Below are 15,225 nucleotides of genomic sequence, written 5' to 3' on the forward strand. Positions count from 1 at the left end.
TATACTTGTTGTGGACGTCCCACACACTAACGCCCTCGTGTTTGGGTTCATGACATTAATATAATATATATATTTATACATGACATCACCCGTAGGCTCACTCAGCTCGGTCACTTTCACCGATGAAGTCACTGTTACGTCTGAAAGACTTCCGCTTCCAGCTACGAGAGCGGAACATCTACACGCTGTTATTGTGTTCATAACAAATATATTATATATGTTATTGTATTCATAACATTATAACATCTACACGCTGTTATTGTGTTCATAACATTATAATGTAGAACATATGTTATTGTGTTCATAACATTATTGTCCGTCTTGTTCTGCTTCAACAGCGATGACGCGCGAAGCAACTCGAGAGCTGATTGGCCCGAGTTGCGAGATGACCGCCTCAAAGTTGAAATATTTCAACTCGGGGCGAAAATTGTGCCACTGAAAACGCGTCGTCCACATCTCCGCCCGGAAAAATATCGCGTCTATCGCAGCCACACGCGTCTGTACGTTAACTTTTCATGGGATTCGGTCGCGCAAAAATATCGCATCGCTTTTGGTGTGAACGCACCTTTAGAGTTGTCCGGTAAGGTAGCCCCGCCCTAAAGCATACCCTGGTTTGTGGTGTGTTTGACTCTAAATGGATAATCATTTACGAAATAAACATCATGCTGTTTTGAAGAAGACTTAGAACTAGAGATTGAGACCATGAACTCATGTTTGCAAAGTTTAGCGTTTTCTTCTATTCAATCAAACCTGTGTAACGCTTTGAATAACGCTTTGATTTGCTTCTGAATAAAATGGCCACGCCATCTTCCCTCACCTGTCTTCTGTCAGTCAACTCTTTATCTCATACAAACTCAACCACATCCCATAATCATTCTTTGTCCATTACCTGTTTGTAAAGCCAGTTGCTCATGACCATCGGGGCATTGGGGTTCCTCCTGATGGAGTTTGATCTCTTTCCAAAGTTGTGGATTTTTTTGGAAGGTCTAGATGGCTGTTGAAAGACATGGATGGGTTCATTTGGAAAATGCTTTACATATATTAATATTTATATTACAGAAATTCAAATGGAAATTTTTTCAATCAAAAAGGTCACACAGAATGTAATGTATTTTAAATATGTTTCCATCCAGAGATACAGAGTAAGAACAAATTAGTTTATTCCCTAATAATTGGTTATATATATATATATATATGTATATGTAAATATATATATATATATATATATATATATATATAACCAATTATTAGGGAATAAAAATGATTTCAATGTGAATTATTCATACATTTATTTATTTATTATACACATAATGATGTAGATATGCATTAATGGTGACTATGTTCACATGTGTTTTAGTACTGCAATTCATGATTAATTCAGGTAGTTACTAGTGGTTAGTTAAATATTTTGTGTGACCTTGTCTACAGTGAGGACTATCTATGTCTTCACAAAGCATTTATAAATGTCATGATTAATTCAAGTAGTTACTAGTGGTTAGTTAAGTATTTTGTGAGGACTATCTTTGTCCTCACAAATAATTAATACATGTCATGATTAATACAGCTCGTTGTTAAGTATTGTGTGTGACCTTTTCTAAAGTGAGGACTATATGTCTTACAATGCATTTATAGGTAAGGTGATGGGAGGCGACACCCATTAGTGACACGAGTGGTGAGTCTGTTTCTTAGTTTGCTGGCACACACATGATAACGAAATTTTCGGATATCAGTCAGTCGCGCACAATTCCAGGATGCTTTATTTTCATTGGTCGCTGGTTTAAATCTTACCCAGATACAACAGATACGGGTTTTTTTTCTGATTGGCTATTGTGTAGCCCATTTCTTTTTTTTGATTGGCTGATAAGTGGCTCCTCACAGCAGAACTCCAGGGGAGCGCTTGATTCCTCCACGGTGAGGGCAGCGCGGCCAGCTCATGTTTGCGCGCTGCGCTACATTAAAACATTAAATAGCCGAGAGTTTTTTTCAGCGTGAGAAATACGATGTGTGGCGGGAGTGCGTGACGTAAGACCGAAATGCGTGAGTCTCACGCTCAATGCGTGACACTTGAGAGCCCTGTGTTCAAATACACCAGCGTTGCCCACCTCAGTCAGCCTGTCTGCTCATGACGCTTGCTAAACCTACGTTATTATCCGCCTGGTGCTTTTATTCGAAGTGCGATTAAACGGCTCAACAGAGACATGCTTGAGGTTTAAGGCCTGTGTGGATGGAGACTGACCCGCGTGGATGACGTGGAGGTGGTGGTGGTGGTGGCAGGAGAGACAGCAGTGGCCGGGCTGCCGGGGAAGGTGCTGTAGTCGGAGCCGCCCGTGTAGTTGGACGCCTCGCTCATGGTGCTCATGGGACGCTCCTTCTGGTCACCGCTGCTGCTCTGCTCTGAGGAGGCCTGAGGAGCCGGCCTGCCACAGGGTGAGAGACATAGAGGGACGAAGACGGAGAGCGTCAGTCAGACATTTACCCTCCATATTCATGGAGTGCACGACCATGGAACACGTCAAGGTTTTTAGGATACACTGAGCACCTCTCTCCTCTTCTCTCTCTCTCGACTTATGGATACAATTACATCTCTTTATCTCTTTATTAACTCTGCTTCCTCCCCGGAGTCTTTGTGACTCCACGTCTCATCGGGTCCATTGGCTGTGTCTGAGGCCTCCTGCCTGGTGGGCGTCCTGTCATGGCCCCGCTGATGGGCCCCTCCCCCCACAGTATTTGATTGGGCACATTCAAATTGCTCGATCATTAGAAAAGCCAGACTTCAAAAAACCAAAAAGTTACATGGACTCATTATATTATATATAAAGTGACAATTATAAGTTGATTCTGAAGCATCTAACTTTAGTTGAACTGAACGGCCTGGAAAAAAACACACACTGGGATGACTGAGAATGGCCATCACTCCAGACTGATCTCAGTTCAGCTCAGCAGTCAGACGTCAACATTAATCTCCTTTAACATGTGAATGTGTCCTTGGCTGAATTAGTTTATTCCATTAGAATAGTTGTGTGTGTGTGTGTGTGTGTGTGTGTGTGTGTGTGTGTGTTGCAATCGTAACCAATTGTGCTGCCTAGATATACACCATTTGAGTAGACTGCCCACTTTATCCTGCAGACTTTTGCTTCATTGCCTGAGGTGCAGGTTGAGTAAAACAGAATCCAAGTTGAGATGGCACCCGTTTCATCTTCTTAATTATTTGGGAGAAAGTTTTTTTTCCCCTCAGTGTGATACAAACTTGGCCTGACCTGTGATGGTCCCACTCTGCTGATCAGATAGTATCAGTGAGTTTTCTTCCGCCTCCAGCACGTTCTACTGCTGCCTCATTAACTCTTTGTAAAACCATCATTCCCTTTTATTCTTTATCCTGCTTTGATCTTAAATAAGACTAGTTTATGTCCACTGATCCCTATAATTTACCAAGCTCTGCTAAAGTACTGTCCTTTGATTAACATTGCAGAGTGTAATTGGCATGCCAACTATTTAAATGGCTTGAAACACATTAGCTGATGTTCCATGCTCCACAGCAACATTTAGTCTCATAAAACCAACAATGAAAACCCCAACTCTGCAAATTAAATGTTGACTAAACTCACATAGCAAATAACATGGATTTATTGTAAATACACATCTATTTGAGTTTGTTTTAAAATGAGAAAAGAACACTTGATAAGCAGATACATATATTCTGTTTTCCAGCAATTAAAGTTCTGAGCAGTGCGGGATAACGAGCTGTTAATGTGTGACTATATAATAGCCTAGCTGTTAATGCACGACGATATAGAGCACTGGGTATTGAGCAGTTGTCCAACTTTAAGTTTGGAAAAAAACATTTAAAACATTAAGAGCAGTTAACTTGTCACATGTAACACTTAGCTCTTAAAAACTAACAATACATGTGCTTCAGCAACTGATTCTCAAATCATAGGTGTCCAAAAATAGCCTTTTCACTGGATTACATCACAACTCTCCAGGGTCAATGAGCAACGTTTTCATCTCTAGAGAAATAAACCAGCAACGTTTTCTCACAAATCTGCCATCACTCTGAAGGCTGCAGTCCTACACTTCTCAGGAATGAAAGGGATTATATTATTATATGAGCATGACATGTTGTCCTGATGGAAATATATATATATATATATATATATACAAAATTAAATGTTATGAACCCAAACACAAGGATGTTAGATGTTGGGTTCATAACATTTAATTATGTATATATATATATATATATATATATATATATATATATATATATAATTAAATGTTATGAACCCAACATCTAATGTCCTTGTGTTTGGGTTCATAACATTTAATTTTGTATATATATATATTTATATATATCGACGCTCCAGGTAAGCATGGAGGAAGTAGCTCATTTAAACAAGCAGATCAGAAAACAGGGAAAAATTATCATAAAATAAACAAAACTGTGTTTAACATATAGGCATCTTTCAATTAAACCTGAAGTAACAAAAGAACACAATCTTATATGCAACATATGAGATTCATTTGATAATGAAAATGAAGAGCGGAGCGATCTCTGACATTTAAATGACACCGGTACTCGGGGGAAGTCTGGGCTGAATGATAATTGCTTTAGCTGTAACAAGGACTCATATTACACATATTTATCAGTAATGGAATTCTCCTTCTTTTATCCGTCTGGCGCATCGGGTTCAATCTGAGGAACTCTCTTCGACGGAGAAGATCCGGAGCCTGGAGGGAAAGCTTAGGGCTCGTGCTCATTTATTTTCATATTCCTTTAAAAGGTTTGAAGAAGAAGGGAATGAAGCGGCTGGAGGGCTCATGTGGCACTAAGACACTTTTATATTAAATCAAATACAGCTCATGTGCGCGTGCCATTTAAAATATAGCACTGAGGATCTAAAGTGACGGGCCTTCAGGCATGATAGCCACAGTACTAACGTTCAGACGTATAGCTCCGTGGGGGACATTGCAGGTTCAGTGTTTTCGACATCTGATAGGCTGTTTAATGCATTGACGTTACAACTGGACCTCCTCGATTGAACATAATGGCCACAACGGCCCAGAGAGACGCCGTGCCAGCTGGAGCCAGCTATGACAGCAACAGGCGCAGGTGAAGTTACCTGGAGCCGGACATCCCTCCAAAAAGTAGAGTGGCCTGGTTAATTGGACTTTGCTATTCTACTTCAGCTAGAGAAAAATTTCTACATACAAAAATGCGAAACCTTGAAAATATCGGGATTTTCGCCAGTCCTGATATGCATGTCAAATTTGACAACTTTTGAAATATGATAAAGGCCTCAAAAGGGCAACATTCCTTATAGAAAATAATAATAATGCCTCTTAGAAAAACAATAGGTTCCTCTACGACGAAGTCGTAATGAGGACCCTAATAATAATAATAATAATAATACATTACATTTCTATAGCGCTTTTCAAAATACTCAAAGACGTCTTTTCCCCCTTTCAATTAACCACGGACTCACCGGCAGCGTATATATATCCTGCAGTTGTAAAATGGAGGAGTGTCTCTTGTTTAATAGAAGGTTAATACGTCTGTGTAGACCTTTGCACAATTATGTTGTTAACTTATATATGTATTCATATTTGTCAATTTGCTTTTATTTGTTTATTTTGCAGGAATAATGCACAACCAAGTGAGCTAGAGTTAGCATGAGAGGCTAATTTCCATCTGCTGACCCTGGTCCGCTAATTTTTTTTTGTGCACCTAAATCTCTGTATCAACAGCGTACTTTTTAATATCACACCAATTGCAGAGACGCGGCAAATCATTAATGTAAAAACTGAATATCAAGGTCCTGAAACAGAACCCTGGGGGTACTCCCACATTAGATCTAAGAGTAAATTATGAAACATCCCCCAATGGAGTCTTCCTTCAAGGTAGGATTTCAGCAAGGCAATAAACTCTCGGGAAAAAGTAAAAATTGGACCGTTAATTAATCAGGACGTTGTGATTAATTGTGTCAAAAGCCTTTTTTAAGGTCAAGAAAAAACGCTGCTACTACACCCCCTTTATCCATCGAGAAGAAAACATGTGGCTGTTCTGGTTGATTTTTAAATCTAGCATTGTGGTGTACCAGACTATATATTTCACGTGTATATCACATATCCAAATACAACAGTAACATACACAATGCCAAACCAAAACAATGCTCTGTGCCCTGATATCAGATGGCTTTTTCGCAAAGCCAGCTACATTGATACGCGAGGTGATATCTCGGCAGTGGATCGGGGATATGAGTGAAAGACACCTCCTTTGAATCCTAAATAAGTGAGCTAAATCAACCAAAATGAGATAGACAACATTGTAAGCCAACCATAATCAGCATGCGCTGGCAATTTAAGCCCCCCCCCACACACACACACACATGCAAATTGTGACAGTAAATGAGTCAGGAATGTCGTTCTAGCCCCGCGGCAGCTACAACAAGCTAACTGTTGTTTTGGCTAACGCAATTTCAATAATTTTTTTCCAAAGAAGACAGAATTATTCCTTATGCTGTACGACCTCTGGTCTGCAGGTCTAACCACGTTTATCACGTCGGCAAAGATGTTCCACTTTCACCCTTCAGACAGTTGGGGACAAACAAGGTAAAACTCTCATCTGTGATGTTAGCCGGAACGTTCTCACCTCCTCTCTGCTCAACAAGTATAAAAACACAAACCGCACACACACATATATATATACAACATACACACACACCTTAAAAAGAGCAGTGTGACAGAGGAGATAATTGGCATGGAGATGATTGGGGAGTGTGAAAGCGATGGAGAGTGAGAATGCGAGAAAAAGAAGTGCTGCCAAACAGATTGCAGCTCCACCAAACTTGTTCATCATTAAAATGGGGGGGGGGGGTTGAAATACCATCCTGACAACTCTTTTTGGAGGTGGTGCGTGTCATGGCTGTACTTTGTTCGTCTTTCTCAGAGGTTCCGGCCCTACATTTCTTTTCAGCCCCTTTAAACTGATCTTCTGCTGTTTTCCTAGTTTGTCTCCTGGGGAGCGGAACAAACGTTTCTTTGTAAGAATTGTGTGTGTGTGTGTGTGTGTGTGTGTGTGTGTGTGTGTGTGTGTGTGTGTGTTGTCAACAGAAGGAACCACAATTCTGAGTTAACGAGTAGGTAACATCCAGCAGTCAGAGAGTGAGGGAGGGAACCCGGTCAATGAGACTTGTTGTCGTCGTCTGGTCAGATACCGACAAAATAGCCGTGCATAATCAATGCTATGATGGCACCATGAAGTTTTCATTCATATCTTACTGGAGGCTCATATTAATATTAATGCCATGTGTTAAGTGTTCAAAAAGCTGGTACACGAGCAATCGGGTTTTGGGGCTAAACAGAAATGCCGCCAGAGGAAATGTAATGGATGTGCATCTGAATCACATGTGCAGGCCCAATTTTGTGGTATTAAAATGTGGTATTTTTGCATGTAATCCAAATCAAAACCTCTACAATTGCTCATACTTATAGAAGGAACTATGTTGTCATCTGGTCAAGTCACATCCGGGCATTTTGACCGTGCTAACCGAGACATACTGACAAGTCTGGACTTGAGACCCGGCTCTGGTCTGAGTAGCATGATTGGCGTGTCTGGTATGTCCAGCAGTCATATAGTACGATCACACACTGGCACAGCTGCACAGAACTGAAGCCATGAATGAATCCATCTAGACGTGTTTTCAGTGACCTTTCAAATCAGAACAGAAATCAGGAGCCCACAATGCTGTGTGTGTGAGAGAGTGTTAGAGAGTGTATGTGTGAGTGAGTGTGTGTGTGTGTGTGTGTGTTAGAGTGCAGAGAGACTTACTGTTCATTTACGACAAAGATGCAGTTGTCTTGGGAGGGGACGCCGGACACCGGGTGCTTACAGGTCACCTTTCTCTCATTGTGACTGCAGAAAGAGAGAGAGGAGGAGACAAGAAGGACAAAGACAAAGAGAGAAGAGAGTTAGAATCTCTGCACCGACACCACGACCGATCCGACACGAGTAACGCACAGAGAGCTGCAATATTAACTGTGGTACTATTAATTTAACAGTACCACATCTGCATCATAAACTACCACATCTGCATCATAAACTACCACATCTGAATCATAAACAGTACCACATCTGCAATATTAACTGTGGTGCTGATAATTTAACAGTACCACATATGCATTATTAACAGTACTGCATCTTCATTATTAACAGTACTACATCTGGATCATAAACACACGAAAAAAACAAGAAAACTGAGATCATCTCTCTGGAGAGTCAGCATCACGCCACAGCACACTCCCTCACACACCTCGAGCAGAACTTCAGCATCGTCCCGTTTGGGTCTTAGCCACACAAAAAAATTACGAGAGCCCAGTTCCTCCAAAATATAAAAAGAAAGTCCGATATGAAGTTCCAGAATGTCGTGTGCAGCCCGGGGGCGTGTGAGAGCCACTGCAGAACAACAGCGGACTGATTCCCTCTCTCCCCGTCTCCAGCTGCCTCAGTGTCACTTCCTGTGGGTCCATTCCCCTCTGGTAACTTCATTCATCAGTTGGAGTTGTATTCCACAGCGTGTGTGTAACAAAACACAAACGCTCAATCAATACAATCTTTTGATCGGTTATTAATTGGTTCTCATTCCAGACTGAAGGTCTCCAGACTTCATATCCCATGCCTCCCTTTTCTTCCATCACACTGCTTCTCTTGTCTCTTCCCTTAGTGCGTCTTCCATCTGCTGATCGTCACTCTCACTTCTCCACTATTTCGATCGGTCTCACTTCAATGTATTGTCTCTTCCACACCTCTATCTGGGTGTTTGATCTTCGCTCCTTTTTCTCTTTTTCTCACTCTGCTTTTTTTTTCGACGGTTCATTTCACACACTTGCTCGTTAACTTCTTCTTATTGCTGCTTTACGGTTTCCTTTTTTTAGAACACTTTATTGCACGATCCCTTCGCCTTCTCCCTCTCTTCCTGGGCTGTTTCTCATCCCTTCACCCCCCTCTCACAGAACAACACGATGACAATGATCACTAGAACGGGCACTCGGTAGAGCGCATACCTTCGCATATCACAAGAAATACAATCAACGGTTTGGGGTTTTACCTCCAGGTCAAGTTCCATTTAGGAATGTCACCATGTTCCTAAATCTCAGAAATTAATTCGGTGACCTCGGTCAGCCAGATATTTTGCTCATGGTCTTATTTGTTTCTAGCAGTTACACTTACAGGGATGTATTGATGTGTAAAGGCATCCTTGAATCCTCCTGGGAGTAAGGACAAGAGACGCAAGGCACTCATGAGATGAGAGGATCTATACACGACCGTTCAAAAGTTTGGGGTCACCCAGACAATTTCGTGTCTTCCATGAAAAATCACACTTTTATTTATCAAATGAATATAGAATGTAGTCAAGACATTGACAAGGTTAGAAATAATGATTAATATTTGAAGTATTAATTTTGTTCTCCAAACATCAAGCTCAAAGGAAGGCCAGTTGTATAGCTTATATCACCAGCATAACTGTTTTCAGCTGTGCTAACATAATTGCACATGGGTTTTCTGATCAGATATTAGTCTTCTAAGGCGATAACACAATGTACCATTAGAACACTGGAGTGATCGTTGATGGAAATGGGCCTCTATACACCTATGGAGATATTTCATTAGAAACCAGACACCTTGAATATTAATTTACCACATTAACAATGTATAGAGTGTATTTTTGATTAATTTAATGTTATCTTTATTGAAAAAACAGTGCTTTTCTTTGAAAAATAAAGACATTTCTAAGTGACCCCAAACTTTTGAACGGTAGTGTACATTATGTACCACGTGCCTCAGCTTGCACATAAAGGGCCGTGTGGACTTAGATGCACAAACAAACAGCGACACAAACAGGTCAGGCGGAAAGACGGGATTGGAACCGACCGCGCCGCATTGCTAAATTAATCCACAGTGAAAAATGAGCCGCCCACTCAATTTGCATTGAAGTCTTGTTTCAAAGAGAAAATGAGTCGTAGTAGAGACACAGCAGAAACATCACACCAGTGGGAGGATGGAGCGGCTTTACTCTGGCCGTGTTTAATTGGCAACGCGTTCACAGAGTCCATCCGCTCTGACGTCGCCATCCTTCACTCCCCGTCCTCGCGGCCATTAGAAATATGACGATCCACACGGTGGATCTATCGGCCGAGCTGTGGCTGCCTGATGTGGCTGTCAACGTCCTGCCGCCGCTGCCAGCTGGAGACGGCAGCGAAGTCGTGGCTCCATAGGGAACCAGGGAGATAATGGATATGAAGGTATAGGTACATCTCTTCTATCAAACAGCGTCTCCACCGGAGAGGAAACAGACACGTTGTGTCTAACAGACAAACGAATGAATAACAAATACTGTAGATGGATATTGGGATATTTTGACCGACTGATATAACATAACTAAGAGATAAAAGAAATACATTTGGATTTTCTATCCGATAGACTAACAGATATGGAATAATATTATAATTCTAAATGTATAATAGACATAATCTAAGTTATGGAAATATGATCCATCTCTTTTATATAGAAAATACATTGGGACTCATCCCTGGTACATAAATAATAGATTTTCTTGAACTAACACAGATAAAATAGAATTGTCTCCACCCAATGGAAATAGAAAATAAAAATACGATGTTGCATATTTTGCCTCCATTTATAAATGCTTTCAGGAATTAAATGAGTGACAGCTCAAATTCATCATGAGCTACAACTGAGGCAACGCTCCAAGATAAACACGCATCTGGATCTGATTTAGCTTCTCACTGACGGCTCCTCTATAAACACACGCATCCAGCAGAGCGGCGATGACAGGAGCTGCTGAGGAAATGGCACCGCTGAATCACCGCGCCGAAACAGCACACGCACATTTCAGAGCGTACGGCGAAGCGGCTCATTTCATTTTGCACACATTTTGAGAGAAAGCCTTGGCAACAAAAGGTGTGAATCTTGCATCGCGGCCGACACCGCCAATACATAACCTCTCGGCATACGCCTCACCGTACAGGCAAATCTCACACGCCGCAAATCGTAAAAACACAACGCCACCGCGGTTAAAGTCCACACGCTTGTTGACTCACCGGAGGGATTGTAGCAGGAGTTAAGGAGGAGCGGGAGGAGCACGGCTGCCTCTTTCCATGGGCTTTGCTCCGGGTGAAGGCAGCTCTGCTTGTGCGAGCGCTGCTAAACAGCCCTCCCTTCCTCCCTCTCTTGCTTTCTGCTGCTCTGCCTGCACCACCATTGTAAGTAACCCCTGTCAACGTGGAGTAGGTCCCTGCGAGAGAACCCCGCACAGAGCAGGACCAAACGTCCTGTCCAGATGTCAGGAAGAGGAGCGAGGATTCTTAAATCCTTAAATCATACTTTACGGTATATATGGTATGCATATGAAGCATGTTTAATGAAAAAAAGCAACTGTTGCAGAACATTTGGTACGTGACGAGAATTAGAAAAACCACACGTGTGCAATAATGTGAATTAGGGTAGCGGTTTGTTGCCTGATGATGGTACTGGAGAGCGAAGCTAACCCAAATTGGTCCTTAACATATTCCACTACCCAGCATCCTTTAGGCTCATGTCCAGTTGCAGGAAAATAAGATGGAGGGAATAAGACTTCAGGCAGACCCAGTAACATTGGCGCCTGCTGTGCATCTCACATCTCTACTGGGACCTGGCTGCAGGATCAAACTGGACTTGGCTGCAGGACTGGTGGGATGAGAGAAAGCAGACCCTGTTTGGGTTCATAACATTAAAATCATATATATTTTATATATATCATCACCCGTAGGCTCACGCAGCTCAGGGAATTTCACAGACTACGTCTGAATGACTGCCGCTATATATATGTATATATATATATATATGTATTTATATATATGTATATATATAATATATATATGTATTTATATATATGTATATATATATATATATATATGTATATATATATATGTATATATATATATATATATATATATATATATATATATATATATATATGTATATATATGTATATATATATATATATATATATATATATATATGCATATATATATATTATATATACATTTATATCTATATATACATATATATACATTTATATCTATATATGTATATATAGATATAAATGTATATATAATATATATATATGTATATATATGTATATATATATAATATATATATGTATATATATATATATATATGTAAATATATATATATACATAATTAAATGTTATGAACCCAAACACAAGGACGTTAGATGTTTGTGGGATTTCCACAACAAGTGGTTATTTCTTCCATGGTGGATGGCGGAAATGATAGCTGTTTCCACGGAGGAAAGCCACAGAGATAAGCCCCGCCCCCTTCCAAGGCACGTATGACACGAATAAACCCCAAAAAGTCAAGCGAGTAAAGCATTCCTCGACCGACCGCACACACCGCGGTGGAGTAAACGGATCGCCTTTAGCGAACACGAACGAGGCCTTCGAGCCCGTCTGTCCTGTTTCCAGATGAGCTGATGCCGCTCAGGGAGCTGCTCCGTCACAAACCGTTTGTGTTGACTTCACTGTAGCTACATCTTCACAGCTGCGAGAGGAATCAACAACCTCTGACAGTTTCCTTTTGTGTTGCTTGGCAACAGGGAGAAATCTGCTCGAGTGGACAAAAGGAATCCGCGACGGCATTCGGATGCTTTCCTGCGAGGCGGTCTGAGAGCACTTCCACCGAGGAAGAGGAGGCAAACGGTGACGTGAATCTGTTCACGGGTCTCAGCGATGCGCGTGATGCTCGAGGCAGAATATTGAGCCAGACGTAGACTGCTGACAGAAGGCATTCTCACTCGTGTGCCAGTTGTATCGGTGCAAAGTTTGTCACAGAAGGAGGAGATGCCTAAAGTCTGAGATTCAACGGTACTCCATGTGCCACATAGTTATATTTATACATGTATAGATTGACAGGGAAAGTCTGAGACGCAACATTTCACTGGTGGTGTTCGGACAGAGGCTAGATCCAGAATGTCTTAATAATGGGAGAAAAAGTAGAGTTTGTCTTTCCTTTATAATATGGGGAAAACCATGTTAAAGAAAATAATAACCACAGCAAAGTTGTAACACTGAAGGAGTTCGATACGTTTTCAATGTCTGGTTCAATGTTATATGGTTATTATATGATATGATATTCCTTTATTCGTCCCACAGTGGGGACATTTCAAAAAAATTATGGTTATATACAGGACTGTCTCAGAAAATTAGAATAATATTGTGAAATTCTTTTTTTTTCTCTAAAACAAATTAAAAAAAAAAAATGTTTTGCATTCTGGACACAAATCAAATGAACTGAAATATTACCCTTTTTTTTATTCTGATTTGCCTGATAATGGTTTTTAAAACAAGAAAACTCAAATATCTATCTCTAAATATTGAGATCATGAAAAAAAAATTATATAATTAACAAATCAAAATTGTCTAATTAACTTGACTAACACCTGCAACCTGAGACCTTAAGGGTTTCCTCAGCCTTGTATAACAATTTTTTTTTATCTTTTAGGAAAAAAAAATTTTATAAATAGGATTTTAGAGTTCTTAAGTTGTTTCATAATCAGCAATATTAAAAAAATAAAAGGCTTGCAATAAGGCTTGCAATGTTTCAGTTTGTTTTGATTTGTCATTTTATTTTTTTTTTTTGCTATTTTAAAAATAAAGAACACAAAGGACAGGTATATGTTGAAAATGTAAAAAGAAAATCCCACAAAACATTCTAGAAAATCAAATGTGACATACTGGTCAACAACAGAGGTGAATCCTGAGTCAAGTGCAAAATGTTCTTTTAGACGCAAACTAGCTTTCTCTGGCACGACTCACTTTCTCATAGCGTGAAATGAACACGTTGACTTTTGGATTAATTATAAAAGAATTACAATATTGGGCGGTTGTGAGTCAGCGGTTAGCAGGTCTGTCTTTCAATCGAGGGGTTGGCGGTTCGATCCCAGCCCGAGTCGATGTGTCACTTAACCCTGACTAGCTCCCTGTAGCTGTGTGTACGATTGTAAGTCTCTTTGGATGAAATGTAATATCGTTATCATCTCGAGGCTTTCACAGGGTGTGCATGCAGTTTGACATTGGAGGAAGGACATTGGCCACCGATGATGTTGAATGCAAACCCTCCAGACTGAATACATCAGCAAGCATCACAGGATTTAGTGGCCGGATACAAACAGGTATTTGGTGGAAAAGAAAAATAAATTTTTTTTTTACAAAAATGTCCTGAATGCATCAACAGTTAAAAAAAGAGCAACCGATTGTTTGATTACATCATTAACCAGCTGCAGGAAAAAAAAACACTATTGCTGTCTGTGATTGTCGACCATCTTCTTTCTCCTCCTCTTCCTCACACTTCCCCTCCCATCATTGCAGAGCAGAGCCCTCGTTGTTGGAAGTATGACATGAAACTATTGCCCCCAAGAAAACACTTTTCTCATTTCGCTCCCATTATACTTTAAAATAAGCTGTTCTCTTCATCTCCTCCCTCCTCTCTTCTTTGTCTTGTGTGTGTGTTTTTTTGCAAATGTGTGTGTGTGTGTGTTTCCCAGCATGCCCCACATATCCAGCTATGCTCTCCAGTAGCATCCTGGGAGGTTTTGCGTGGGAGCCGAGTTCGACGGTATTTTTAAACTTACCTCCTACCCAGAGAGGGATGATCTGAGCCATAAAATTCATAAGCATATGAAAAGTTTGAGTCCGCGGAGGAATTCCAAACACCTCCTTCCTCTACAGGCTGCAAATTAAGAAACTAATGCAATAATTGAAGAAAAAACAAATAAAAAAATTACCAAAATGCCAGTCTTTGTTTGTATAAAGATATATATATATATATATATATAAGACATCTAGGACATTTGACCACACTGTGTAAATTGTATATTCCCCCAAAATATACTGTGTAATAAATAAGCCTCTTGGCCACACAGGCCACCCCACTGCTCCAACAAGAAAAACAAGATTTGCAATAATTAAAACCTTTTGGGAAACATAATGAACTACATCTTTTTGCTTTACAGGTTAGTAATGTGCATATTTACAAGCACATGTTTCTCTGATTTGAGTGGAAATGCTAAAGGCAAACAGAGTGTAACGTAGTGTGACAGAAGGAAATTAATAATACGTCATCATTCTTTGAAGTTGTTGGCAAATTTC

At 40.3% G+C, this 15,225-nt stretch overlaps 1 protein-coding gene across 9 annotated transcripts in view; it reads right to left on the minus strand.

The window, feature by feature from the left end:
• Nucleotides 1-15,225, minus strand: part of LOC130200328 (pleckstrin homology domain-containing family A member 5-like) — a 114,943-nt gene that overhangs the window by 38,896 nt on the left and 60,822 nt on the right. For 8 of the 9 annotated variants that reach the window (XM_056424524.1, XM_056424523.1, XM_056424521.1 and 5 more), the window contains 3 exons: nucleotides 7,829-7,912; nucleotides 2,237-2,417; nucleotides 890-994 (listed from right to left, as the gene is read on the minus strand). In XM_056424524.1, the coding sequence (XP_056280499.1) occupies nucleotides 890-994; nucleotides 2,237-2,417; nucleotides 7,829-7,912 (370 nt within the window). Of the gene's footprint in view, nucleotides 1-889; nucleotides 995-2,236; nucleotides 2,418-7,828; nucleotides 7,913-11,118; nucleotides 11,209-15,225 lie in introns of those variants that run through there. The other variant, XM_056424526.1, reaches the window with a different exon arrangement.

This window comes from Pseudoliparis swirei, chromosome 10 (genome assembly GCF_029220125.1).
Source record: "Pseudoliparis swirei isolate HS2019 ecotype Mariana Trench chromosome 10, NWPU_hadal_v1, whole genome shotgun sequence".
In the NCBI taxonomy this organism is placed as follows: Eukaryota; Metazoa; Chordata; class Actinopteri; order Perciformes; family Liparidae; genus Pseudoliparis; species Pseudoliparis swirei.